Source organism: Mandrillus leucophaeus, unplaced genomic scaffold (genome assembly GCF_000951045.1).
Source record: "Mandrillus leucophaeus isolate KB7577 unplaced genomic scaffold, Mleu.le_1.0 Scaffold619, whole genome shotgun sequence".
Classification (NCBI taxonomy): domain Eukaryota; kingdom Metazoa; phylum Chordata; class Mammalia; order Primates; family Cercopithecidae; genus Mandrillus; species Mandrillus leucophaeus.
Genome location: NW_012106686.1, coordinates 964,757 through 990,367, shown reverse-complemented (window position 1 = coordinate 990,367; position 25,611 = coordinate 964,757). Strand labels below are relative to the sequence as shown.

The window sequence follows — 25,611 nt, the reverse complement described above, 5'->3', positions numbered from 1 at the left end:
AGCACTTAAGAGAAAGGAGCTGATGGCCGGGCATGGTGGCTCATGCCTGTAATCCTAACACTTTGGGAGGCTGAGTCAGGTGGATCACCTGAGGTCAGGAGTTGGAGACCAGCCTGGCCAACATGGTGAAACCCCATCTCTACTAAAAATACAAAAAACTAGCTGGGCATGGTAGCACGTGCCTGTAATCCCAGCTACTCAGGAGGCTGAGACAGGAGAATCGCTTGAACCTGGGAGGTGGAGGTTGCAGTGAGCTGAGATCGTGTCACTGCACTCCAGCTTGGGCAACAGAACAAGACTCCATCTCAAAAAAAAAAAAAAAAAAAAAGAGCAAGAGAAAGGAGCTGACAATTAGGTTTCAAGTTCTGGGTGAGGTTTCCCCCAAAAAAGATGTCACTGGTTTCACTCTGCCTCGGTAGGATGGCTTGGGTATCTTCCACTCCTAAGAAGGTATTAAAAATAACATAAAACCTAGTGAGTTTGCACGGCTTAGCCTCTGAAGGCAAGTAAGACAGGCCTTCTTTTCCTGTCTTCAGAATGAATGGATTACAAACACTAGATACAATTTTAGGTTTTCTTTGTCTTCTTTTTTTAACTTAATTTTTATTTTCTTTTTCTGTGAGCCTATGGTTGTATTGAAACTTTAGGTTTTCTTGAGCTGTGGTGCTGAGGGCGAGAAGAAGACACTAACAGCTAAGCATGTGTTTGTGGTTGTTGGAGGATTCCTGCAGTTCGCTTGAGGTGGTGGAATCTTCTGTTGGAGGGATGCCCTCCGGCGTGGGTCTGGGGTTGTGTGCTCCTAGTGGTCCTAGTGGTTTTCTTTGCCTGTGGTCCAGATTCTGCTGGGTACTGGCAGCTCCTGTGGTTGGGCCAGTTTGTGTACTTGCATTAGGCTTGATCAGTGATGTTGCTGACCCTCGCCCATACTGGGTAAGTGTCCAGGTGGAAGAGGCTAACTCCCCAGGTGTTGATGGCTACCATTACTATCACCAATCCAATAACGTTGACTCCCAGGCCAGCTTTCACCTACAGGACACAAACCAGCACACCCTAGTCACTCTGACCAGCAGCAGCACAGATCCCCAAGTCCCCCTTCTGCTCCCGCAGCCTATGCCTTGTGGCCCAGATTAGTTCCCAGTGCTGTCTGGGGTGCTCTAGCATTGCCTTGTAGGGTGCACAGGACTGTGGTAGGGCGGGAAGGGGACAATTAGAGTCATGTCCACTTCATGCTCACAGCACTCTCACTAGGTTTCAAGTGGAAGCCTAGAAAGTGTGTTAGTTACTTGGAACACCCACTCTACGGAACGTGAAGAGGTATTTCTGCAGCTCACTCTTAGGGAAATGTGCTGAACAAAACTAGCCAGATCTCTGTAAAGCAGGAACTTCTCAGCCCCTATGTGCCAATACAGGGAACTTGTAGGAGGGGCTATATTACATGAAGCCTTTGCTACTGTTACCTTTTTTTAAGGAACAGCTTGTGGAAACAGTGTACCTTGAGTTCACCTGGGGAAACAGTTCAGCTGCCTCTGCTCAGCTCTTCCTCAGGAAGGAGACACAGGTGTGCTAGCTGGAGTGGGGCCTTTGCGTCTTTCCTCTGAGGGAATTACACCTCAGTGACTGACCCTTTTCACTTCTGCCTTGACATTGACACTCACAGGTGAAGTGGGGGAGGTGAGGGATGATGGGCTGGCAGAGCCAGATGGAAAAATGTGTCCTGTAAGGATAGCTGGCACCCTCCCAATAAGTAACCAGGCATACAGCGTGTAGCCAAAACAAGTCACTAGCTGGCATTAAGTTGGGAAAATTGCAAGGGGAAAATGGATACTGGGAAATTGTTTCAAGCAAATGGCTAAGCATGTCCTCTCTCTCCTGCTGTCTGGTGAGGGTCCCCTGGGCATTTTGGCATGGTGGACAGTCCATGTTTCCCCACAGGTGAAAGGGCAGGTTCTAGCAGGGCTAAATTAAGGAGTGTTAGAGTTGAAAGGGACCCCATGGAGCATCCAGCTGGAGCCTCATCATTTAGCAGATGAGGAAACTGAAGTCAAGGTCGTGCCCAAGCTGGGAATAGAACCCAAGACTGGCTCACTTCTTGTCACCTGGTACCTTTGAAAATTACTGCCTCTGATCATTTGATTCCCGTGTAGAAAGCCAGAGGTCAGTGGTGGGGACACACAGCAGAAGACGCGGGAGATAGGAGAGCTGGGGTAGAGCTCAGTGTGAGCAGACTGAGGGTTACTCAGTAAGATGGGAGGGGAGAGGGATGACTGGGACACCCCATTCCAGGAAGTATCACGGATGACTTAGATGAGCAGTTTGAATAGTCAAAAGGACCTGAATAGGCTGGGTGCAGTGGCTCACACCTGTAATCCCAGCACTTTGGGAGGCCAAGGCAGGCGGATCACTTGAAGCCAGGAGTTCAAGACCACCTGACCAACATGGTGAAACCCCATCTCTACTAAAAATACAAAACTTAGCTGGGCGTGGTGGCGCACACCTGTAGTCCAAGTTACTCTGGAGGCTGAGGCATGAGAATCACTTGAACCCAGGAGGCAGAGGTTGCAGTGAGCTGACATTGCGCCACTGCACTCCAGCCTGGGTGACAGAGTGAGATTCTGTCTCAAAAAAAAAAAAAAAAGGACCTGAATATCTGCCACCAGCCTGAAACTTCTTTCTTTCCTCTATTGCTTTACAGGGCTGCGAGAACAAGTTTGGCTCCCATGAAAAAAAAATTGTAAGACCATCAGTAATTTGTATCAGTGTTTTCCATCCTCTCCTCTACCCCCTCAGCCCTGGATATTAAGTATAGCAGCATAGTATACATAGTATAGTGTATAGGTAGAGGAGCAGAAGGTAGATAGACCCAACACTAAAGTCAGCAGCAAAATATCTCAAAGCCATCGTTTGTGAGCCCAGCTGAAAATGAAAATGAAAATGAATGGTGGATGCTTCATTTTCCATTGTTGCTTCAGGGGTTTCTTGCCTGGGGGGTGAGTTGAGCAGAAGAATCCTGTTTTCTCAAAATACCTTTCACCCTATGTTCATACACTTTCTCATTCTCATCTTTCTGTGAATAAACCAGTAGCTTTCTCAATGAATGTCTCCACTGGCCTAATGAAGAAACGAAGGCAAAACTTTGCGCAGGCTCATGCCTTCTGGAACTGGGCAACAGCCTGTGTGTTCCAGCTTTCTCTACCTAGGTACCCACTTCTTTCCAGGGAAGGGCTGGGGAGAACACATTCTTGCTATCCTTGGTGCTTACAGACCAACCAAAAACCTTTTTATAAGTGCTGTTCTTGCTACCACACTGGGTTAGTGTTGACAGGCCAGGGACACTGCTACAAAATAAGCTTTGAAAGAAGGCTGCAGAGCTGGTCATCCCTGTCCTCATGGCAGCTGGGCCTGGCAGGGAGAGGCACCCCAACTCACCATATCTTTGATCTGGCAGTGCCCATAGCTGAAGACGATGGCATTAGGGGGATTGCCCACAGGCAGCATCACTGCAAAGGAGATGCACATGGTGACTGGGATCAGGGTGTAGAGGGGGTTAATGTGCAGCGTTTCAGACTAGAAGAGAGAATTCACAGAAACATTTCACGAGATTAGGCTTGCATTTCCTGTGCTTAACGTAAGGAGCATGCTTTAATGATGACTTGGTGCTGGCTAACCTTAGCAGGACACTATGTGGAGGGGTAGTTAGGTCCCTGCCCTCGGGGGCATGCAGTGCCCTTGGCAACCTGAATAGGCTGATGCTGCTCATTTGCTCCACATGGAAATGTGGCTTTGAGTTACTCCCTAGAAGGGATGTTTGATTTTTTTGGTGTTATTCTAAGGAAGTGGTTCCTAAACTTTATTCTTTAGCTAAGATTTCCTTTCTTTAAACCCAAATCTCATGAATAAGTTGCTTTGATTGAAGTGGGGATCCCTCAGTCTTAGGGTACAGAACTAAGGTGGTTTTTTTTTCCTAGGGAAGATAATTGTTTTATATGGGATTTGAATCCATGGTCCTGCTCTCAATGTTGCCAAGTTTTAACTGCACTCTCTTGCTCACACAAGCAAGATGACGGAAGGGAGAAGTTGGGGTCATCTGAGCAATGAGCAGAGAGTGTGGGGCTGGGGTTAGAAAGAGCAGTAGGAGACTATGTTGCTGGGGTGGGGAGGGGCCTTCATCTCCTGGATTCTGCCTCCCAGAATGGGACAGATGAAGCATTGGGTCGGATGCATCACCTTTCAGGCTGCTTGGCCAGGCTAAGAACTGGCCATTGCTCCCCTCCCCTATTCCATTCACAACAAATTGGTCTGAGGCTGTGGAGCAAAGCTGACCTTGCTCCCAATCCTCAGAACTTCCCGGAGGACAGTGAATCTCAGTGGAGGCTGTGATGATTGTCTGAGTTGTGATCTCAGTCTTTGCAGCTGTGTGTGTTTTACCTCCATTTTCTGTGGCTACCTCTTTGGCCCTACTCAGGTTTTATCTCAGGAGAGAAAGGTTGATGATGATTGCGGGGAATTGAAATGGTAGGGTTTGAAGATTATTTTGTATGTTCTTTGGTTTCTACTCAGGGCTGCCCCTAAACTAATCCTACTCTTTTGGACAAGGATTTCTAGAACTCTTGCTGTGATTTATTAGTGAATCCTTTTATTTGCTAGTTGCTATTTGAAAAACTTCATTTTTCAAAATAGGAGTTGAACACCAATCAGTGAAGGCTGTGGGCAGTAACCAGAGGAGAGGCTACAGCCACAGAAGCTGCCCTGAGCTAGGCCTGCCACTCCAGGCCCCTGGGACAGCCTGTTTGGACATCTGGGAGCCCCGCGCTACTCACCAGGCTGCACAGGATGGGCAGGAAGATGGTGATGGTTGCTGGGTTGCTCACAAACTCAGTGACAATGGACACAAGGATGCATGCCAGCAGGGTGACAGCCCATGGCGGGAGGCTGCTCAGGGACAACATCTGGTTCCCTATCCATGTAGAGAGGCCAGAGCTCTGTAGGAAGAGGTGTTACAGTAAGAAGAAAGGAGGAGAAACACATCCCAGCTAGAGTTCTTAGAATTCAGAAGGTCAGGGATGTTGGAAGGCTGGACCACCAGGGATCCTCTGATCTTTAGTCTGAATGGAGCCAGAGGGGTTCATGATTTTTATGATTCGATCATTTTTGTAGCTCAGAAAATTGGTTTTTATGATTGTACAACATTTGGTCTTTCGGTTTCATCATGGAGCATGGAGAGCCACCCACCCTAATTGCCATGATCCTTCTTAGGACTTTGCCATGACAACTTGTCAGAGGTTGGAGATCTTTGCTCCTCAACTTCAATCCCATTACCCTTTCTCTAGCCTCTGACATCCTTACCCTGTGCATTGATTCGACAATGCCCTTCACAGAGGGCCAAGTATAGCCCTTTATTCAGCTTTTGAAATCAGTTTATTGTTACCTAAAAACGGGAAAAATGTATCAACATCTGTAGATAGTAGCCTTTCCTGTCTTTTTAGGGAGACGAACAGGCAGAGCTGAGCACTGGAGGTTTTACAGGAGTAATAAAGTAGAGAGGGATAAAAGTATATTTCCATTTAGTGGAGAAGGTGCCTCCTAAGTGCCATGGAGGCTGGTCATTCAGCCCCAACCTGTTTTAGGTTTAAATTCCATCGTGGCTGACATTAGTTCTACTATCAGGATTTTTTTTTTTTAATTAAGATGAGGGTCTTGCTCTATTGCCCAGGGTCCAGGATGAGTGCAGCGGCATGATCACAGCTCACTGCAGTCTCAACCTCCCGGGTTCAAGCAATCCTCCCACCTCAGCCTTCCAAGTAACTGGGACCACAGGCACATGCCATCATGCCCTGATCTTTTTATTTGTAGAGGCAGAGTCTTTCCACGTTGCCCAGGCCTGTCTCAAACTCCTGAGCTCAAGCAATTCTCCCACATTGGTCTCCCAAAGTGCTGGGATTATAGACGTGAGCCACCTCACCTGGCCTGCCAGTGCTTTTTGAAGACACAGATACGAAGGCATATTGACCATCCTGAATTTATTCCACTAGCAACAGTTACACACATCCACTTAAATAAATGAACATTCTGCCTGGGTGAGGTAGCTCACACCTATAATCCCAGCATTTTGGGAGGCTGAGGAAGGTGGATGACTTGAGGTCAGGAGTTTGAGACCAGCCTGGCAAACATGGTGAAACACTGTCTCTACTAAAAATACAAAAATTAGCCAAGCGTGGTGGCACGTGCCTGTAATCCCAGCTGCTCAGGAGGCTTGCTTGAACCCAGGAGGCAGAAGTTGCAGTGAGCCGAGATTGTGCCATTGCACTCCAGCCTGGGTGACAGAGTGAGATTCTGTCTCAAAAAAATAAAAATAAAAATAAAAATAAATAAATATTCCCACTTGTAATGATTCATTTGGTTGTAAGATGTTCACCTGCAAATAGGGAGGGCTATTTCCGTCTCCTACAAAATGACAGGTATCACTGAGTATTGTATTAAAAATTCCAGGTTGCCATATGCATCCTGCCTCCCTTCCTCTGTCTCTTCTATGTTGACAGGCTCTGCCTTTTCCCATGGTGCCGTAGAAACTGCAAGTATAATGACGATATGGAGAGCAGGGGCAGAAAGCAAGGTGAGACATTTATGATTCCTCAGGCTCTTAAGTCCTGCTACACATGTTTTACTCTTAAAGACCTCCTTCCCTACGCTGTCAGCATGTTACTTTTTCTCCTCTCTTCCAAATTCATCAAAAGCTCATTTCATCTCTATAGTACCCTGGCTACCTCCTGGCGAGCTCATAGACAACTGACAACCAAAGGCCTTCAGAATTCTCTCTGTTGTAGCCACTTCACCTTGTAGAACTTTTCTTCCTTTTCTTCCTCTCAACTGACTGAGAGCTTACAAACCCAGTCTGTGCAGACTGCATCAATTAATGCTTGTTTCAGAGCCCCAGGGCCTCCAGGAACTCTTTAATTGTTCCCTCTGGTAACACATTAAACCTCACTCATTGGACAGAGGCAGGGGAGGAAGAGCAGTTAGTTGAGTGGAAATGGTACATTATATAAAGAAATAGAGTTTTACTTAACATGTTATCCAAATAGTACTGGTAGGTAAAGTGAAATAATTTTTTTTTTCTTTTTGAGACAGAGTTGCGTGCTGTCGCCCAAGCTGGAGTGCAGTGGCAGCATCTCAGCTCACTGCAACCTCCGCCTCCCAGGTTCAAACGATTCTCGTGCCTCAGCCTCTCAGGCAGCTGGGATTACAGGCGTGCACCACCATCCCTGGCTAAATTTTTTTTTTTTTTTGAGAGGAAGTCTCACTCTGTCGTCCAGGCGGGAGTGCAGTGGTGCGATCCCAGCTCACCGTAACCTCTGCCTCCCGGGTTCAAACGATTCTCCTGCCTCAGCCTCCCAAGTAGCTGGGGTTACAAGTGTCCGCCACCATGCCCGGCTAATTTTTGTATTTTTAGTAGAGACAGCATTTCACCATGTTGGCCAGGCTGGCCTCAAACTCCTGGCCTCAAGTGATCCTCCTGCCTCAGCCTCTTTTAAGTGCTGGGATTACAGGCGTGAGCCACAATGCCCGGCCTAGTGAAGTGAAATCATTTAGTGGCAATCATTTCTCCAGCAGAACGATTTTATACTATAATTTGAAATAAATTAGACTTCAAAGTTAGAAAAAAACACAATCAAAGGAAGTCTCAATTTTTTAAACTCTTGTTATGAAAACATTTTACAGTGGATTTTCTTCACTAATGTCAAAACTGAAATTATTTCAAACTCAGTAGGAATGACATATGCTACCCAAATTATTACTAAAATTAGTAGAGGCATAGGCTTTACAGAAATAACTGTACTATCTCTAATATGTGCACAATTTTTTTTTTTTTTTTTGGTGGCAGGGGATAGGGTCTTCCTCTCTCTCCCAGGCTGGAGTCCAGTGGTGGGATCTTGGGTCACTGCAGCTTTGGACTCCTGGGCTCAAGTGATCCTCTCACCTCAACCTCCTGAGTAGCTGGAACTACAGGTGCACACCACCACACTGGGCTAATTTTTGTTTTTGTAGAGATAGGATCTTACTATGTTGCCCAGGCTAGTCTCAAACTCCTGGACTCAAGCAATCCTCCTGCCATGACCTCCCAAAGTGCTGGGATTATAGACGTGAGGCACAGTGCCCAGCCCAATTTTGGTTAAAAAAAAGTAAAACATTGCCAGGCCAATCTTGTCAAAGGCCAAAACTAACAACTGAAATTAAATAAAGATAAATATAAATATTCCGAACTTAGAATGAGAAATATTGATAGCATATATATAGGATGGGTTGAAAGTCTAGTAATGATGAACAGTTAAAAGAATGAAGCGTTCTAATTGACTGCAGTTGTAATATAATTGTTGACATGAGTACCAAGGATGCTTTATAAAAGCTTCCATAAAAATGCAGGGTGCTGCTTGAATCAGAGCTGAGAAATGGGGCTTGGGTAATGTAACTACTCTGCTTGGCAGTAGACTGGCCACCCCGTGGACCATGTTTGAATAAGGCCAAGTGTGGTGAGTCCTGAGGAGAGAGACCCAGATGGTATGGGTCACTACTTCTTGATTTTTTCATGTTAATAATTATTAGCTAGGGGAGGGTTCCAGAGAACAGAGCTAGAGCCAACAGTGGACAGACAACATGCAGAAGACCTGAGCTGAAAATAAGGAACAACTATTCTTTGTTCCCTGCACAGGGAGTACCTTGTCACTGGAAGTGTCCAAGCCAGAGGTGCCATGGAGGGAAATCTCACCATGGGCAGGAGATAGGACTCATGCTTTCTAAGGTTCTCCTTAGTGTAATATTCTGTGACCTTCTTATTAATAATGCAGATAGTATTTTAGGCCATCAAAAGTGAACCAAGCCGGGCGCAGTGGCTCGTGCCTGTAATCCCAGTACTTTGGGAGGCCAAGGTGGGCGGATCACTTGAGGCCAGGAGTTGGAGACCAGCCTCACCAACATGGTGAAACTCCGTCTCTACTAAAGTACAAAAATTAAGCTGGGTGTGGTGGTGTGTGCTTGTGATCCCAGCTACTCGGGAGGCTGAGGCATGAGAATTGCTTGAACCTGGGAGGCAGGGGTTGCAGTGAGCCGAGATGGCGCCATTGCACTCCAGCCTAGGTGACAGAGCAAGACTCTGTCTCAAAAAAAAAAAAGAAATGGGAACCAAGTTTAGCATGGGATAATGCACGTAGACAAGCTGGAGGGAGAAATAGTCTGAACCTTAACCTAATTCATTCTTAGGACTCTTTTCTATTTTAGGGAAGGCTAACACTTTAGGAAATTCAACCATCCCCTCACATCCCCACCCCACTTAAAAGATCTCATCCAAACTCCTCCCAATTAGAAAATCAAGAAGCATTTACATCAGCTTTAGCCTAGATTTTCCAAAGGGGCTCAGTCTATGTATTGTGGACAGATAGTTCACCATGTGTCACTTGAAATATCTCTGGTCCCTTACAGAGTTCTCCTATTACCACTCCTATTACCTATGTCCATCTCCTGTTACCATCTCCTATTGCCACTGTCAAATCCCAGAAGGAGATGGCTACAAACTCCAATAAACCTTTTGCTTATAGCAGCATGGGCCCCATAGATGAAGTATCGATGCCCATGTATCATGATTGTGTGGCACAGCCGATCTGTTCCTCTGTTTCCAGTAGTGCTAACTGAGAAGCTTAGGGCAGGAGGGGACATCCATGCTGCTCTATTGCTTCCCTTCCCAGGGACTCGGTGAACATCTACTTCTCAGGTCCATTGAGTCTTTCCTCCCATGCCCATAATGATTCATTAGGTAAAGATACTGGAAAAGTATTTCACCCATAAGAACAGAAATCAAGCCAGGCACAGTAGCTCACGCCTGTAATCCCAGCACTTTGGGAGGCTGAGGCAGGTAGATCACTTGAGGTCAGGAATTCGAGACCGGCCTGGCCAACATGGTGAAACCCTGTCTCTACTAAAAATACAAAAATTAGCCGGCATCATGGCGCACACCTGTAGTCCTAGCTACTTGGGAGGCTGAGGCAGGAGAATCACTTGAACCCAGAAGGCAGAGGTTGCAGTGAGCTGAGATCATGCCACTGCGCTCCAGCCTGGGCGACAGAGCAAGACTGTCTCAAAAAAAAAAAAAAAAAAAAAAAAAAAGATCAGAATTCAAGAATTACCTTGCTACCAGAAGCCAGAGCATAGCCTCCCCCCACCAGAATGACAATCTCCCAGGGCATGGTCTTCTGGAAGTCCTTCCAAGTGATGATGGGTTCGGTCCCCAGTGAGTGCTCCCGGTTCTCTCCTGGATTAGAAAGAGATGTAAAGCCAGATAAACCCTGATAGGTGTGATTTGTGGAGACAGGAACCTAATTGGTGAAGTGGATGATTTGGGATACTGCTATTTCGAGGGGTGGGAATCTGAAGGACCTTGGTAAATCTCTTTGGGAGTATTAGTCTGATTTGGGGATTCTTCAACTAGAGCCACCCCCAGTTTCTTCCCTTGATCCTTCTCTCACCATCATTCTTTTTCCCAAAGCAGGGCTTCTTCGCTGGAATAAGGAAGAGGAGGAAGCCAAGGAAGACAGAGACTGTGGCATCAGTGCGGTAGCCTTTCCTAGTAAAGAGACAAGCATCGCTGAGGAGAAGGGTCAGGAATTTTCAGGAGTAACATGATGTCTCGGGGCAGTCTGTGCAAACACAGTGCCTCTTTTTAGGACTTAGTCTAGAGGTGAAATTAACCTTAGTTCTTGCCAGTTGCTGCCATGCTATCCACAGTGGATTTAATGGGCAATGGTGAATGTCTGGAGGCAGAGTCTGGCTAGAGTAGATGTCTTGGTGTGAATTTGTGAGCCTGTTAATTGGGGCAAGTCCTAGAAGGAGTGATCAGGAGTGAAGATGGTTAGATAAAGGAGAATAGAAGAGGATGAGACCTCTTTCCTATGAAGGCCACACCTCCATGTGCCTCCCTTCTCAAGTGAGAAGTTGGTCTCTTTTCTTTACAGTCGGTACTTTATAGATGTTTTCTCCTTTAACTCTCATAACCACCTATGAGGTAACCAAGTTTCCAAGAGCTTATGTAATGAGACTACTTGCAGCACTGGATCCCAGCCCCAGACCGGGACTCCAAAGGGTGTTTTTCCTTCCTGATTTCACACTGCAGCCTCCCTAAAAAGAGTGGATTCCCCAGGGAATGAAATCTTCCTGGCTTCATATCTTCCCCTGAGAGTCTATGCAGGATGCCAGTAGTTCTTGCCTGAAGAATTGGGGTGAGGGAGTTGTTCTTAAGGAGGAAATTATATCACTTACTTTTCAAAGAAAGAATCCCAGCCAGGGACAAAGCCAGGCTCCCGGGTAAACCACAGTACGGTCATCAGGATGAAGAAAAATCCAGTCACCATTTCAGGGTAGCTATAAAATAAAACAGAAAGACCCACTCAGGAACTGAGTAATTTCTCCTAGCTTTTTCACTTTGCTTCTGGAAGCTTCTGTATTTAGAGTTTCAATACCCTAGACATAAAACACACTCACTGCCTAACCACAATGAATGGCTGACAGTGAGATGAGGAGAAGACTGAGTGGCCCCCAGAAAACATGACATTAACCATGTTCCCTGGAGAAACTTCTGTGGAAAGGGCAAGAGAACACAGCACTGTACATTTATAAAATAATTTCAAATACAGCCTACAAGGAGAGTGCAGTGAAATAGGCACCTCCAAACACTGTGCTGGTGGGAAGAGGAATTGCTACAACCTTTTTGAGGCCATTTGATGATATACATCAGAAGCCTTGAAGTTGGTCATTCCCTGGCCGGGTGTGGTGGCTCACACCTGTAATCCCAGCACTTTGGGAAGCAGAGGCGGGCAGATCACGAGGTCAGGAGATGGCGACCATCCTGGCTAACACAGTGAAACCCCGTCTCTACTAAAAATACAAAAAATAGCCGGGCATGGTTGCGGGTGCCTATAGTCCCAGTTACTTGGGAGGCTGAGGCAGGAGAATCACTTGAACCCCAGAGGCGAAAGTTGCAGTGAGCCAAGATTGTGCCACTGCACTCTAGCCTGGACGACAGAGCGAGGCTCCATCTCAAAAAAAAAAAAAAAAAAGTTGGTCATTCCCATCATCTAACCAGAAGTGCATACTGAGACATTTATTACCTATTAAAAAATGGAAGCATCCTGTATTTCCAATGATATTTCATACACTGAATACATTTTGATACAACTCTATGTTAAAATGAGATGCATCTACTGATAATCCTGTTTCCACAGCAGAGTTAAGGACATGGAACATATTGTACACTGTTGAGTTGAGTACAGTGTTGAGTTGAGAAAGGCAAGGTATACAATGGTTTCGGTGTGGACTGAATTTTACCAAAAATACATAGAGTTTTGCACAAAAAAGCATGGAAAGAAGTGTCAACATTTGTTAACACGGGGTGCTAAGAATTCAGTCAATTTTAATTTTTTTCTTATACTGTCTTGTATTTTTGAAATGTTCTACGATGAACATGTATTCCTTTTATAACTTAAAGCTTTAAATAAGACAGTGTCTACCTGGATTGTTTTATGCAAAGTTGTGTGTGCCAATTGCCATAAAAGGAGAAATAGCGCTAAATAGGAAGCTGGGTCCCTGTGGAGAAGCTGATAGAAGTGGCTGAGGGTTGGTTAGAGATTTCTTGGGCCCTCTGTCTCCAAGTCTGTCTTTGATACTGCTTTTTGCCCTAAATATAGCACAGCGTCTCCCATCTCCCTGGGAGTGATAACTGGACCGCTGTGGTGGCATGTCTGAGCAATGAGAGGAGCCCTGGCTTTGGAAGGAATTCACATTTTCCAAGAGGGTGACTGTGCTGTCTTTCCCTTCTTCTGCCTCCGTCTGCCCCATGGTCAGCACTCCACCCCATGCCACGGCTATATCTTGGACTCCAAATAGAGCAAAGGGAAAGGGTGGCCACCTGAAATCTGGGCCAGCTTGGCTTTGGCATTAAATAGCATCTTCTAAATGCCTGATTCAGAGTTGTGGAAAATTCTCCCAGTGTCAGGGGCTGTCAAGAACAAGGCTACTCCTGTGCTCACTTTACCTGCTGTGTTTCTGCTGGAGGAGGAGGGAAGAGGAATGGCTGATTTTTACCTAATGTCTCCCAGCTTTTCATATTCTTCTTGGATCCTCTTCTCTGACAACTGTTCCCTTTTGGTCTTCTTCTTCTTGCTCAGAGAGCAGGTCTCTTTAAAACTGAGAGGGGACAATGAGCAAATGATTAAAGAAAACACACTTCTGAGGCCCAGAGATCAAATATTAGGTATTTACTAAACCACTCGCCTGCTGCGGTCACTTTTCTCCTCTTTCACATGCTCTATCCCTCTATCCCCCACCTATTCATACGGCTTTTATCTGCCACATTATCCGGACCCTCATCAACCCTGTGCCCTAGACTATTGGGGATATCCATCTGGGTCTGTCTCTGGTATATCGGTGTGAAGTGATGTCTCAAGGACTTGTGCACGTGTATTCGCGTGGGGTCGTTTCTACCTACTTGTCTTTTACATAAGTAAAATAATTAGCGTAATGTGGTATATGTGTCTAGGTGTATAAACTACACCTTTTACTCCACTATGTGTCTAGATGTATAACTAACATTTTTACTTCAGAGAAGCTTTGTCTCTAGCCAAACACACACACAAACATCTGCATATATGGAACACACAGTGTTAGTTTTATATTGGCAATACTGGAGTTAAGAAGTATATAGACATCATTAGTTTGACAACAGTCTGAGTAAAAAGAAAAGTCAGAGAACATTTCTTGACCAATGGGAGCATATGGACTAATAGCAAAACATTATATTATCTTCCCTTATGTGTTTGAAACTGATCAAATTTGGAGTAGACTGACTTGTTATTTTGAGGCATATGAGCATATTTTATTCAGGCTACTAAGTGTAAATCACCCATGCCTATAAAGTTAAACCTAATGCAAATTCTATTTGGAGTCATATTTTTTATTTCTTATTTCTTGGAGTAATTGGAAGTACTCTATATGCTTTGAGAGCAATAAAACGACATTAAATACTCTTCACGTCAGACTTTGTATAAACTGGACAGGCTCTCTAACCATTTAGTTGGAATTAAGAACATTTCATGTGGAGCTGAGAGTGAAGTACAGAGTTCACAAATATTTAGAATGTCTAGAAGAGACAGCGCCTGACTCTCAGTCCAGACCACTGCATTCTCCTTGGGCATCCTCTGTGGTTACCTAGCAGTCCCCCTTGCACAGAGCCATCCGAGGCCCATGCCATGGCCTTTGGATCAACAGGGGGGCCTCAGTGCTTTGCTGAAAGGGCCCTGGGACTCACTTGCAGCCTAAGAACAGCCAGTGCATCCAGAACCAGCTGACCACCAGCATGATGAGCGATATGGGGAAGCTGAAGAGGAACCAGGTGCCAAAGTTCACCACCTCTGCGGCTGGATACTGGCTGGAGGGTAAAGAAGCAGGTCAGCAATTAGAAAAGGGAGGGTTTCCATATGGTATTTTGGGGTAGTATGTCAAATGCTCCCTAAAACATACAGCTGGGCTAAGTGGGGAGATAATGATAACAGTATGGTAAAACATTGTCTACAGACTCATTTAGTTGACAGTTGCAACTGTAGAGAGCCCAGACAAGAATCATGAAACTAAGAAAAGGAATCAAAACAACTAAAATTCATATTATTAAAGTGTATTTACTTTGCACTCAAGAGAATGACTCAGGACGTATTTGCCCTTAAAGATTCTGCTAAGTTTATTCATCTGGTTTTCAAGACAACAGAAAACGGAGCAGCTTGGTATACTTTGTTTCTAAAATCACCAAAGGAATGTAAGTTTTGACTGGGGGACACAGTTCTGGAGAATTTGAAGCTCTAGGGCTTAATGAAGTTTTTAGATATTACGGTGCCCATAAGAGAACCAGGACTTGCAATCTCCAAATCTTTATTAAACATCCACTGGTCTCAGGGTAGAGGGGATTTGTTTGGCGAACTGCTCATTCATCAGCAGGCAGAGCTGTGGCTCCCCAGCCCAAGTGTTGTTTCCTGTGGAGCCTGGATGGACCAGGCCGTGAGCCATGGCTTTTGCCTAGACAAGGCTCAGGCCTAAATGACCTACGCTGTGTTTTCCTTGGGTCTCTGTTTTCGGGGCTGGGTGTAAAACTCCTCTAGGTGTGAGACATCCCTCTATCAGTGATCCCTTCTCCCAGATCTTTAACTTCCCTCTCATCTGGATCATCCCTACCAGCATTTAAATGTCTCCCATCTTGAAAACTCCTTCTTGACCCTGCTTTCCTTTCCTTTTTTTTTTTTTTTTTAATTATTATTTTTTTTTTGAGACAGAGTCTTGCTCTGTCGCTCAGGCTGGAGTGCAGTGGTATGATCTCAGCTCACTGCAACTTCTGCCTTCTGGGTTTAAGCGATTCTCCTGCCTCAGCCTCCCAGGTAGCTGGGATTACAGGAGCACACCACCATGCCCAGCTGATTTCTGTATTTTTAGTGGAGATGGGGTTTTGCCATGTTGGCCAGGCTGGTTTCGAACTCCTGACCTCAGGTGAGCTGCCTGCCTTGGCCTCCCAAAATGTTGGGATTACGGGCATGAGCCACAGTGCCCGTCCTCTACTTTACTTTTATTATCATCCCACATCTCTCCTTCCCTTCACAGTCAGTTCTCTATTTTCTCACTCACCAGAATCCTCAACTCACCAGAATCTGGCTTCTCCCACCACTTGACCAAGGTCCTCTTGCCTACATCACCAGTAACCTCCATGTCACCAAATCTAATGGATACCTTTTCATCCTTACTTTGCATCATCATTCATTGACATTAAATATTGTAGGCACTTCCTTTTTCTTGAAATACTTTCCTCCCTTGGGTAGAGTGGCACTAGATTTCCCTTTCCTCTCTGCTGTCTGATACTGTTTCCTTCTGTCTGTTAAATATGTGAGCTTTATATTTATGTCCTCTATTCTCCTTACTCCGTATATTCTAGGTAATTTCCTCCACTCCTGTAACTTCCCGTACCAGAAGGCAAAATGAATATGTGGCCCCTTTACCCAAAGGTTATTATGAATATCCAGGCAGGGACAGCAGAACATTAAACCAAGCATGACGCCTGTCTGGGCATGGTGGCCCGTGTCCCTGTACCGGTGGCATGCCCATGGCCCCAGCCCTGCAGGCTGCTCACTTCAAATCTATGCCTTCAGCCTAAACATTAATATTTCCCTTGAGAGTCACAGGTCTGTTTTCACCTGGACATCTCAGCCTCTATGTCACTTTTTCCAAGACCCCATTCCTCCTCTTTCCCCTCTATTCCTTCACCTGCTGAGGGCAGGGGCCTGAGAGGCGCAGACAGCCTTTCCCTCTCTCAGGCCCTGTCTAACCTTCCTGAGACCCAGCAAGTGACCTCTGAGTTTCCCTTAAACCTGACTGTTCCTCCTCCCCACTGCGCTGTCAGCCAAGCGACTGGCTGCCCTGGACAACTTTGCAGCAGTGTCCTGAATTGCCTTCCTGCTGTCTGCTTTCTCCTTTCCAATCTGTTCCCCCCCCCCTTTTTTGTGTGTGTCTTTTTCATCCAGAATGAGTTTTCAAAACTATAAATCTGACCACCTCACTAACTGCTTAAAATTCTTTAAAAGCATCTCAAAGCCTTTCAGATGTGGTCCAAGTTCCTCAGTGGGTCTTGCCAAGCCCTGGAGATCTGCCCGTCCAGCTCCCTGGCCTCCTCTTACCCTCTGTCGTTTTCTTTTATGTGCTCTGCTGTCCTGCCTCGGAGCCTTCCTACGCACTGTTTTCTTTGTCTGGATAATCTCCCTTCATCTAGTTTACTCCCGTCCTTCAGGTTTCCACATGGTCGCCTCTTCAGGGAGGCATTTCCTCCCTGTAGATGGGCGAGCTCCCTGAGCAGGGCTCTCCCTGCAGAGTCTTAGACTTCTCCAGTCTCACTTAGCTATAATGACTTTATTTTCCCCTTTTTTTCCTTTTTAAAATTTTTATTTATTTATCTATCTATCTATCTATTTATTTTTTGAGATGGAGTCTCGCTCTGTCACCCAGGCTGGAGTGCAGTGGTGCGATCTCAGCTCACTGCAACCTCTGTCTTCTGGGCTCAAGTGACTCTCCTGCCTCAGCCTCCTAAGTAGCTGGGATTACAGGCACCTGCCACCATGCCTGGTTAACTTCTGTATTTTTAGTAGAGATGGGGTTTCACCATGTTGGCCAGGCTGGTCTCAACTCCTGACCTCAAGTGATCCACCCGTCTTGACCTCCCAGAATGCTGGGATTACAGATGTGAGCCACTGTGGTGGGACTTTTTGTTTTGTTTTGTTTTGTTTTTTTGAGATGGAGTCTTGCTCTGTTGCCCAGGCTGGAGTGCAGCGGCACGATCTCGGCTCACTACAACCTCTGCCTCCTGGGTTCAAGTGATTCTCCTACCTCAGCCTCCTGAGTAGCTGGGATTACAGGTGTGTGCCACCACACCTGGATCATTTTTGTATTTTTAGTAGAGACGGGGTTTCACCATGTTGGTCAGGCTGGTCTAGAGATCCTGACCTCGTGATTCCCCCGCCTCAGCCTCCCAAAGTGCTAGGATTACAGATATGAGCCACTGTGCTCAGCCTGTTTTTCCCTCTTTCTACAGAAACTCTTCCATTCTCATTTTCTACCATATCTCTAGCACCTAGTCCAGTTCCTGACACACAGTGGTGGTTAGTAAATATTTGTTGACCAAGTGAATCACTTACTTGTTGAAGTGTTCCAGGAAGATAAGGCTGGTGGAGGTGCCGATAATGGTGGTCAGGCCGCCAATGGTAGCAGAGTAGGATATGCTCAGGGAGAGGCACTTGCAGATCATCTGGTCATGGTGGGACCTGTACTTTCTGTTCAGCTTCTGCTTCCTGGGGCTGGGGGTCAGGACTTGTGGCTTTTCCTAACAAAGGAAAATCAGCGAATCTCTCCATCCCAGCTTGGGCTCTCTGGCCGAAGCATGAGAGGCAGGCGGCACCATGGTACAGCGGAAAGGGTTTGAGCTTGGGTGTCAGACAAATCACAGTTCCTACCATTTATCAACTTGGGCATGCATCAGAGCTACAGTTTCTTCTCTGTAAAATGGTAGAAACCATATTTTCTCTGCTGAATTGTTGTGAAGAGTAAATGAAGTAATATATGTAAAGCGCTTAAAACACTTCCTGGCATTTAATGAATGGTAGGCTATTATTATTTTTGTGATTAATGTTATTGACAGCATGGCTTTTTATTTGAACTCCAGTAAAACTGGTGTCGCTCCACATTGTATTTGAATAACAAACAGATGTTATTCCTGTAGAGTTAGAATGACAGGATTTGACCTTCCCCTCAGGCCCTTTCTAATCCTACCAAGACCCATCAAGCTACCTCTGAATCTCTCTCAAGTCTGGCCATTCAAATCCATCAAGCCCTGATGGAGAGATGACTAAAAAATACACCTGGATTATATAAAAACCCTAGTCTTCATTGGGAAGAGGGTTGAAGTGTGATTCTTTCCTCCCTCCCTTCCTCACTCTTTTCTCCTTGCCTGACTTTTCCTCTCTACTTTTTTCTTCCCCCTTGCAGATAAACTTCAGCTTAGTTGTGGTCCTCTCTGGCCCTGCTTGGTCCAGATGGTGGCCTTTCAGGGTCAGAGAGGTTGCTGAACTCTGGTCTCAAGTGTTGCCTGAAGAAGCAAGTCCCTTCTGTTCCCTTCACACCTGGCCACCTTCATTGATTCTTCATGAGACTAGGAAAGTCCTGGTGCAATTGTCAGCAAGTCAGGTCATGAAAGAACCAATGGGGAAGTGCCACCTTGCCATATCTCTCAAAGCCCTTTCCCACTGCCCCGTCTTCCTCGTGGGGCCGAAGTATGTCTGGACCCTTCCAGACCTCTAAAAGATCCATTGATTATCAGAGCTGGAAGAGACCTCAAAGATTCCTTGGTCCAGCGGTCTTCCACAATCCTTTCTTCTAGTGAAATTTTCCACAGAATAGTATAAGTGTAGCAATTGGATACATCTTTTTTTTTTTTTGAGATAGGGTCTCACTCTGTTGCCCAGGCTAGAGTGCAGTGGTGCCATCATAGTTCACTGCAGCCCTGACCTCCTGGGCTCAAGTGATCCTCCTGCCTCAGCCTCCTGAGTAGCTGGGACTACAGGCATGCACCACCATGCCAGCTAATGTTTTTACTTTTATTTTTAGTAGAGACGAGGTCTGGCTGTGTTTGAGGCTGGTCTTGAATTCCTGAGCTCAAGGGATCTCCTGCCTTGGCCTCCCAAAGTGCTGAGCCACCACACCTGGCTGGCATGCATCCAATTTTGTAATTGGAAGTTTATGGATGGGTTAATTCCATGTGGTCAAGGAGGCTTGGATTTGAATCAGAATGCTCCCCTACCTAGTTCCTTGGCCTTGGGTTATGATTTCATCTTTACCTTGTTTGCAAAAATGGAGCTCAAAATCGCTACCTCATTGAGCCAAGACCAGAGAAAAAAATGCTGAGTGCAGTGATTGGTACATAATAAGCATTTAATAAATGGCAGTTATTTATGATGATGGACATTAAATAAGTGAGACTGTTTTGATGAACCCAGACATTTGAAATCAAGGGTCATAAGTGACAGTTGCTATTTCATAGAAGCCTTAACATTCATTCATTTGACTTCTGCATTTTATTTCAGAGGAATCGTGCCGGGAAGATCATTATTAGTTCAGAAAAGCAGTTGCCTTACAATCTTAGGATACTCAAATAAAATATTTGCAGTGTCCCTGAAGCATTTTTGAAGACTAGTTTGAGGACCTCTGATCTACACCAACCCCCAGCTTTTATAGTTGAAGACACTGGGGCTCGGGCAGTGGACTGTCTTGCTACAGTCAAGTGAGCTTGATGTCTCATCTCCATGGTGCACACAGGCCAGACATGTATGTGGGGAATGAGTGCCTGGTGACAGCTCACTAGCTTGACTCTGTTACGACTTCAAGGCCAGTGCCCTTGGGAAGCAGCTCACAGCGTTTCATGTAGGAAACAGGGCCAGAAGGGGCCGTTCTATTACCTGGGATGAGTGTTGCTTCTTGCCCTGGTGTTGGTTTGCAGTTTTGATGGGGTTGGTGCTCGAAGGCACACCATTCAGGTTCTGTTGGGACAAAGGCCATCTCACTGTTAGGAAGAGGAAGTGGTGAGTCAGGTGCCTCGAGAAGGACCACCTAATCATCCCAGGGCCACCCCATGCCTCAGCACTGTGGGAACCAGACAGAAGCCAGGGGGAGCATGCACCCCGCTCAGCCTGATGTCAAGCTCTCCATTTGAAGAGGCTTTGAAACTAGGCAGAACATGGCTCTGCCCTTAGAGGAGAGGCAGCCTTTCTGGGACTTTATTAGCTAATGAAGAACCCTTCATATAAAAGATGAAAAAAAAAAAGAAAAGAAAAATCATCACAACCAAGTCCACAGTTTTTTTGTTTGTTTTAGAGACAGGGTCTCACTCTGGGTTGTCCAGGCTGGGGTCAAACTCCTGGGCCACAGTGATCCTCCCGCCTCAGCCTCTCCGGTAGCTAGAACTACATGGGCACACCTTTGTACCCAGCTGAAGTCCAATGTTTTATTGGCCTTTTACACTTCTCCTGAAAAGATGTATAACCAGACTTGGGGGAGTGAAGTAAGTTCAAGTAACTGTGTGCAGGTAAATTGTGGTTTCCCCTGTAAATGTGTTCTTTTTATTTTTATTTATTTTTATTTTTTGAGATGGGGGTCTCGCTGTGTTGCCTAGGCTGAAGTACAGTGTCATGATCTGGGCTCACTGCAACCTCTGCCTCCCAGGTTCAAGTGATTCTCCTGCCTCAGCCTCCCAAGTAGCTGGGATTACAGGTGCCCGTCACCACTAATTTTTATATTTTTAGTAGAAGTGGAGTTTCACCATGTTGGCCAGGCTGGTCTTGAACGCCTGGCCTCAAGTGATCCTCCTGCTGTGGCCTCCCAAAGTGCTGGGATTGTAGGCATGAGCCACCATGCCCAGCCAATGTGTCCTTTTTAATAATAACATTTTGTCAGTGGAATCCTCAGTGAAAGGAACTCTAAGGTGGATCTGTGGCTGTTGAAAATCTGGTTCTGAATCTTGGGTTTCCATGAAGAAGTGCTGAGGGATTTTCAAGTGATTCCAAAGCACAGAAAAACCCCAAGGTCATACCTCATTGTGCATCAGAGTGGTGAGGTCTGCGGTGGACCTGCTGGAACCAAGCAGAGGACACAGGAGCTACGTCAGTGAGGCCGACTCCTGGGAGGGGAGGTCCCCCTGCATCAGGCATTTGGTGTAAGGGACTTAAACTCTCTGGACTCCAGTTTTCTAGCCTCCAAAGAAGACTAATTTCTCCCTTGCCTTCTGAGATGCTGTAAGGATTAGTGGGGCCGGGGCCGGCTTCCTTCTGAGGGCTGGGGCAGCACTTTCCTTTGATATTAACGATAGTCCTGACAGCAGACGTGGAGTGGTCATTAGATACAGAGTACATATATATGGGCTTTAACCCCCAGACATTGTTAATCCTCATCACAAATCTATGGTACTGGCATTCATACCTCCATTTACACCAGTACTTAGCACAGGGATGCTAAGTGGTGGAGGAAGGTAGGAGTCCAGGAGTCTGTGTCTCTGGAGAGCCTATGCCCCCTGACCATGCTCTTACTGGCTGACTCTGGGAAGACCACTATCTAGAAAGGGGAACTTGTGATATGCGTATCTGAGGTGACAGAAGCAAGGAGGGCCTGGATTTTACCCAGGGAAAGTCGAGGGAGAGGGAGAGTGTGGGGGAGGGGAAGAACTTCTGATCAGCAAGTACGCTTCACGGGGTGAGTGTCTCCCACCCCTGCTGGTCCCTTTGCCTTGAGGACAGAAGAAGATGAGAACTTAGCCATCAGTGTAACTGACACACTGAGTGATCAGTGAATGTTTCCAGTTTGTCTTAGTTGCGAGAACAGTGGGTGCCACCAGCTCAGCCACTGTGAAGACGGAGAGTGTATTGGGCACACACATGCGGGATGTGGGTCCTGCGACCACAGCCCCTCTCCAGGCTCTGTCAGGGAAGGATAAGAAACTGACAGGTGTGCAGAGGGAAGTGTTCTTTGGGGTGAGTTCTTCGTCTGGGAGAAAAATGTGCTGTGATGTTTCCCCTTCCTTCTTCCCAAACTGGGTGAGGAGGGCAGGCGAGGACCCTCAGGTAGCATGGGAGGCAGTGGCCGCAAGAGTGCTGTCTGCATGCCCAGCAAACGACCCAGTTCCCACCAGCACAAAAGATGCTTAGAGTTCTGGGGACAACTCAGGCTTCTCTTTTGGAGGACACATTTTTGTGTGGAAAAGAGCAAAGGCAAGAAGCCAGCAGGGTGATGCCAGAGAGGCCACAGGGAGGAGAAAAGGCCACAGTGAGGATGGCCTTTTCCTGGGTCATCTGGGAAAGGCCTGCCCAGAGGCAGAGGCAGCCCCAGCACAGGGGCTGTGGGGGAGTGAACCTCCAGAGCACAGGCCCAGGAGGGTGGCGTGAGTGTTAATCCCAGAGCAAGGCCCTGCCATCAGGCCTAAGACCCTGCAGAGGGCGCCACAAGGGGATGCTTCAAAGCCCCTGAAGGCAGTTGCCCCACAGATGAAAGAGCCAGGGACTGAAATCTCAGAGGGCACCGACTGTAGACCTCAATAGTCCCTGTCCAAACCTTTCTCACCCCTTTATCTTTCCTGTACCCTAGAGCTGCTGTCGTAAGCCCGGAAAGGTCAGAAGCAGCAGAGTGAAGGCGGGGTTAGAGGAGGAGGAGAAGAGGGAGGTGGAGGAAGGGAGAAAGAAGCTCAACTCCCTCCCCCACTTACTTTCACCTTCTTTCTTCTGCAGGCCTAGGGTGAGGGGTGGGTGGGTGTGGGAGAAGCTTTGGATGAGAAGTTGAAGTTTTGATATGAATCTGGACTAGTCTCCCAAATGTCTGAACATGAGATTGTTATAATACCTGAAAGGAACCAGGAGAGCTACGGGATTTGCCTGAGATATCATCAAGGGTGATGTCATCAAGAAATCCAATATGCTATGATTGAAGACAGTGGTGGTGACAAATAAAGCAATTTCCTGATGGCACCCTTCCGCATCTGTCCCACTGCGAATGCTGAATTCACCTAATGTGTGTTCTCCTTTTTCACAAGGGCAAATGACAGAGCTGAGCTGTATTACAAATCCAGCTTTTAAATGTGGACTATTCATTGTGGCATGCCTGTGGGCCACATTTTGAAACACAATCTCCAAATGGAATCAGCTGTTAATGGAGCTTCCTCCCAGGAATGTCTGAGACTGTTTCTCCTTTTTCAGCTCTGCTTCCCATCATCACATGGCCCTTTCACCTCCTGTCCCCTCATCCCCTACCTGTCACCTAAGTTTTCTTTGCCATATCTAACAAGACCAAATCTACTAAGACCTTATCTAATATCTAGAAAATATTTCACGATTCTCCAAGAATCTGCAGTGACATCGATATGTGAATGGTTTTCCATGAACAAATTAACCCTATTATTTTCCTAAAAGGGACATGAATTTAGATGAGATTCTGCATGGTGGCTGTGTGGACAGTTCATATATCCATGGAGATTCAGTGTGGCCTTTTTATTTCTTCCTCATCACTGCAACACTGTGGTTAAGGAAGTGACCCTCCAGGTCCTGACAGGTGGCTCCTAGGTGTGGAGAGGAAATGGGGGAGGGGGGGGGGGGGGGACAAGGTGGTAAGCTTGGACCGTACATCTCAAAGAGCTGTCTGTGGGTCCAGGTCCCATCTTTTCTGACCTCCCCTATGGATTCTGAGAGGCTCTGTCTGGGAAGAGGGCAGTCATACTCACTCTTCATTGACAAAGACGAGTTCCAGAGAAGGTTGGCTGTTCTTTACATCCAGACCTACGAGTAGCAAAGAAAAGCAGTATGTGAGAGGTGGAGGCTGAGGCTGACCCTGTGGGTTGGAGCGTAGCTCAAGGGCTTAGGGCGGGGATGGGGCATGTGGAGTGGGTGACATTTCTCCTTCCCTTTGCTCTGTGAGTAGAGTGGGGCTCATGGATGCAGACTGACCCCAGGGTTTTGTAGTGGTCCTTGAGCATTTGGGGGCAAAGAGCAGTGTGTACCCTCGAACATTTAGGGGAAAAGAGTCTATAAGTGAAGGAGGAAGGAAGAGCCAGAACAGGGAGTTCAGGGAAGCTTCAGAGTCCAAGAGCTGGGGTGGGAAAGAGGAGAGAGGGAAGAGGAAGAGGAAGGTGGGGGCATGGCTGAGGGGGTCCTGGGGTGGGCACCAAGTTGGGCAGTCTCCCCAGAGGAGCCAGGCGGGAGGACCCCAGGGGAGGTTGGAGGAGCAAAGGAGAGATGAACTCCAGCAAACTGTACTGATGGGTTCGGCCTCTTCGGTGTTGGAGTTGGCCGCCACGAGCTGCTCGTCCTCAGCACTGACCAGCTCCTGCAGCACGGCCTCCACGATGGGCATCACCATGGCGGTGGTGGAGGTGTTGGACAGCCACATGGACAGCAACGTGGTACAGCACATGAAGCAGAGCAGCAGCCTGGAAGGCAGGGAGGGTTGGGGCAGAGTGTCCACAGAACACACACCCCTGCAGCCCCACAGCGGGCCTGCTGCCATCCTGCTGGGGCTGGTCTAGACAGATGTGGCTGGAAAGGCAGGCGATTGTCCTGCAGGGTGCCATTCAGCTCTGTACTCCCAGTGCTTGGCACAGCATAAGTATGAAAGCAATACTTGATGAATGAATGAATTACACTTCATGAACTAGCGGCCTTAGCCAGAAAAAAGTCCTTAGTGAAGCTCTGGTAGTAGTGCCACAGGGTATAGACTCACCGTTGCTTTTCTGTCTCTGCAGACATTGGCTGGAGCTTGGCGGTGATGTGTGTTTGTGTGTGGAAGGGAATTCTTTGCCCTCGCGGTCAGTCATTCTGTAGTGCTACGGTACTCCTTGCTTTGCTGCCAAGTCACCATAGTTATCAGTGACCCAATAGAGATGAATGTTTGGAGCTCACAGTTCCGCCCACTACCTGTCAACATGCTGAAGGGATAGCCCCCAAAGTCACAGAAGTGTCCCCGTCACTGTTTGTGTGCACTTTTCCAGCTGACATTGTAAAGCGTCAACACTTGGAGAAAAACACTAACAAGGATAACCTTCCAATTATTTCTCTTTGGCTTTGAGAACATTGTGCAATATGTGCCTGTACAGACATGTCCTAGTTTCCATAAGATAAGCCAATATAAAGACTACTGTGTTTATTATTTTAGGTGGAATTACTGACTTTGCACAATTTGGGGACAGTGTGTTTATCATGTGGACTCCGTCAGCTGACAGAGACGTGACTTCGCCGATTCTGTACCCACACAGGTAACTGCCTTGGGGGGTGGCAACTTGCTGACTGATGTAAATAGGGAGGAGTGGAAATACGAGAGGATAAAAATTCTTGCCCGGGCACAGTGGCTCATGCCTGTAATCCCAGCACTTTGGGAGGCCGAGGAGGGTGGATCACGAGGTCAGGAGATCGAGACCATCCTGGCTAACACGGTGAAACCCTGTCTCTACTAAAAAATACAAAAAATTAG

The 25,611-nt window shown here is 46.8% G+C and overlaps 1 protein-coding gene across 2 annotated transcripts in view; it reads right to left on the bottom strand.

The window, feature by feature from the left end:
- Window positions 1-572: 572 nt before the first annotated feature.
- Window positions 573-25,611, bottom strand: part of SLC13A4 (solute carrier family 13 (sodium/sulfate symporter), member 4) — a 54,396-nt gene continuing 29,357 nt past the window's right edge. The window contains exons 4-16 of one of the 2 annotated variants that reach the window (XM_012000116.1): window positions 24,402-24,574; window positions 23,870-23,924; window positions 21,200-21,239; window positions 20,070-20,150; window positions 17,757-17,941; window positions 14,345-14,464; window positions 13,123-13,224; window positions 11,302-11,403; window positions 10,512-10,609; window positions 10,173-10,297; window positions 4,818-4,979; window positions 3,427-3,564; window positions 573-1,026 (exon numbers count right to left, since the gene is read on the bottom strand). In XM_012000116.1, coding sequence (XP_011855506.1) covers window positions 889-1,026; window positions 3,427-3,564; window positions 4,818-4,979; window positions 10,173-10,297; window positions 10,512-10,609; window positions 11,302-11,403; window positions 13,123-13,224; window positions 14,345-14,464; window positions 17,757-17,941; window positions 20,070-20,150; window positions 21,200-21,239; window positions 23,870-23,924; window positions 24,402-24,574 — 1,519 coding nt within the window. In that variant the 3' untranslated portion in view covers window positions 573-888. The remainder of the gene's footprint in view (window positions 1,027-3,426; window positions 3,565-4,817; window positions 4,980-10,172; window positions 10,298-10,511; window positions 10,610-11,301; window positions 11,404-13,122; window positions 13,225-14,344; window positions 14,465-17,756; window positions 17,942-20,069; window positions 20,151-21,199; window positions 21,240-23,869; window positions 23,925-24,401; window positions 24,575-25,611) is intronic. The other variant, XM_012000117.1, reaches the window with a different exon arrangement.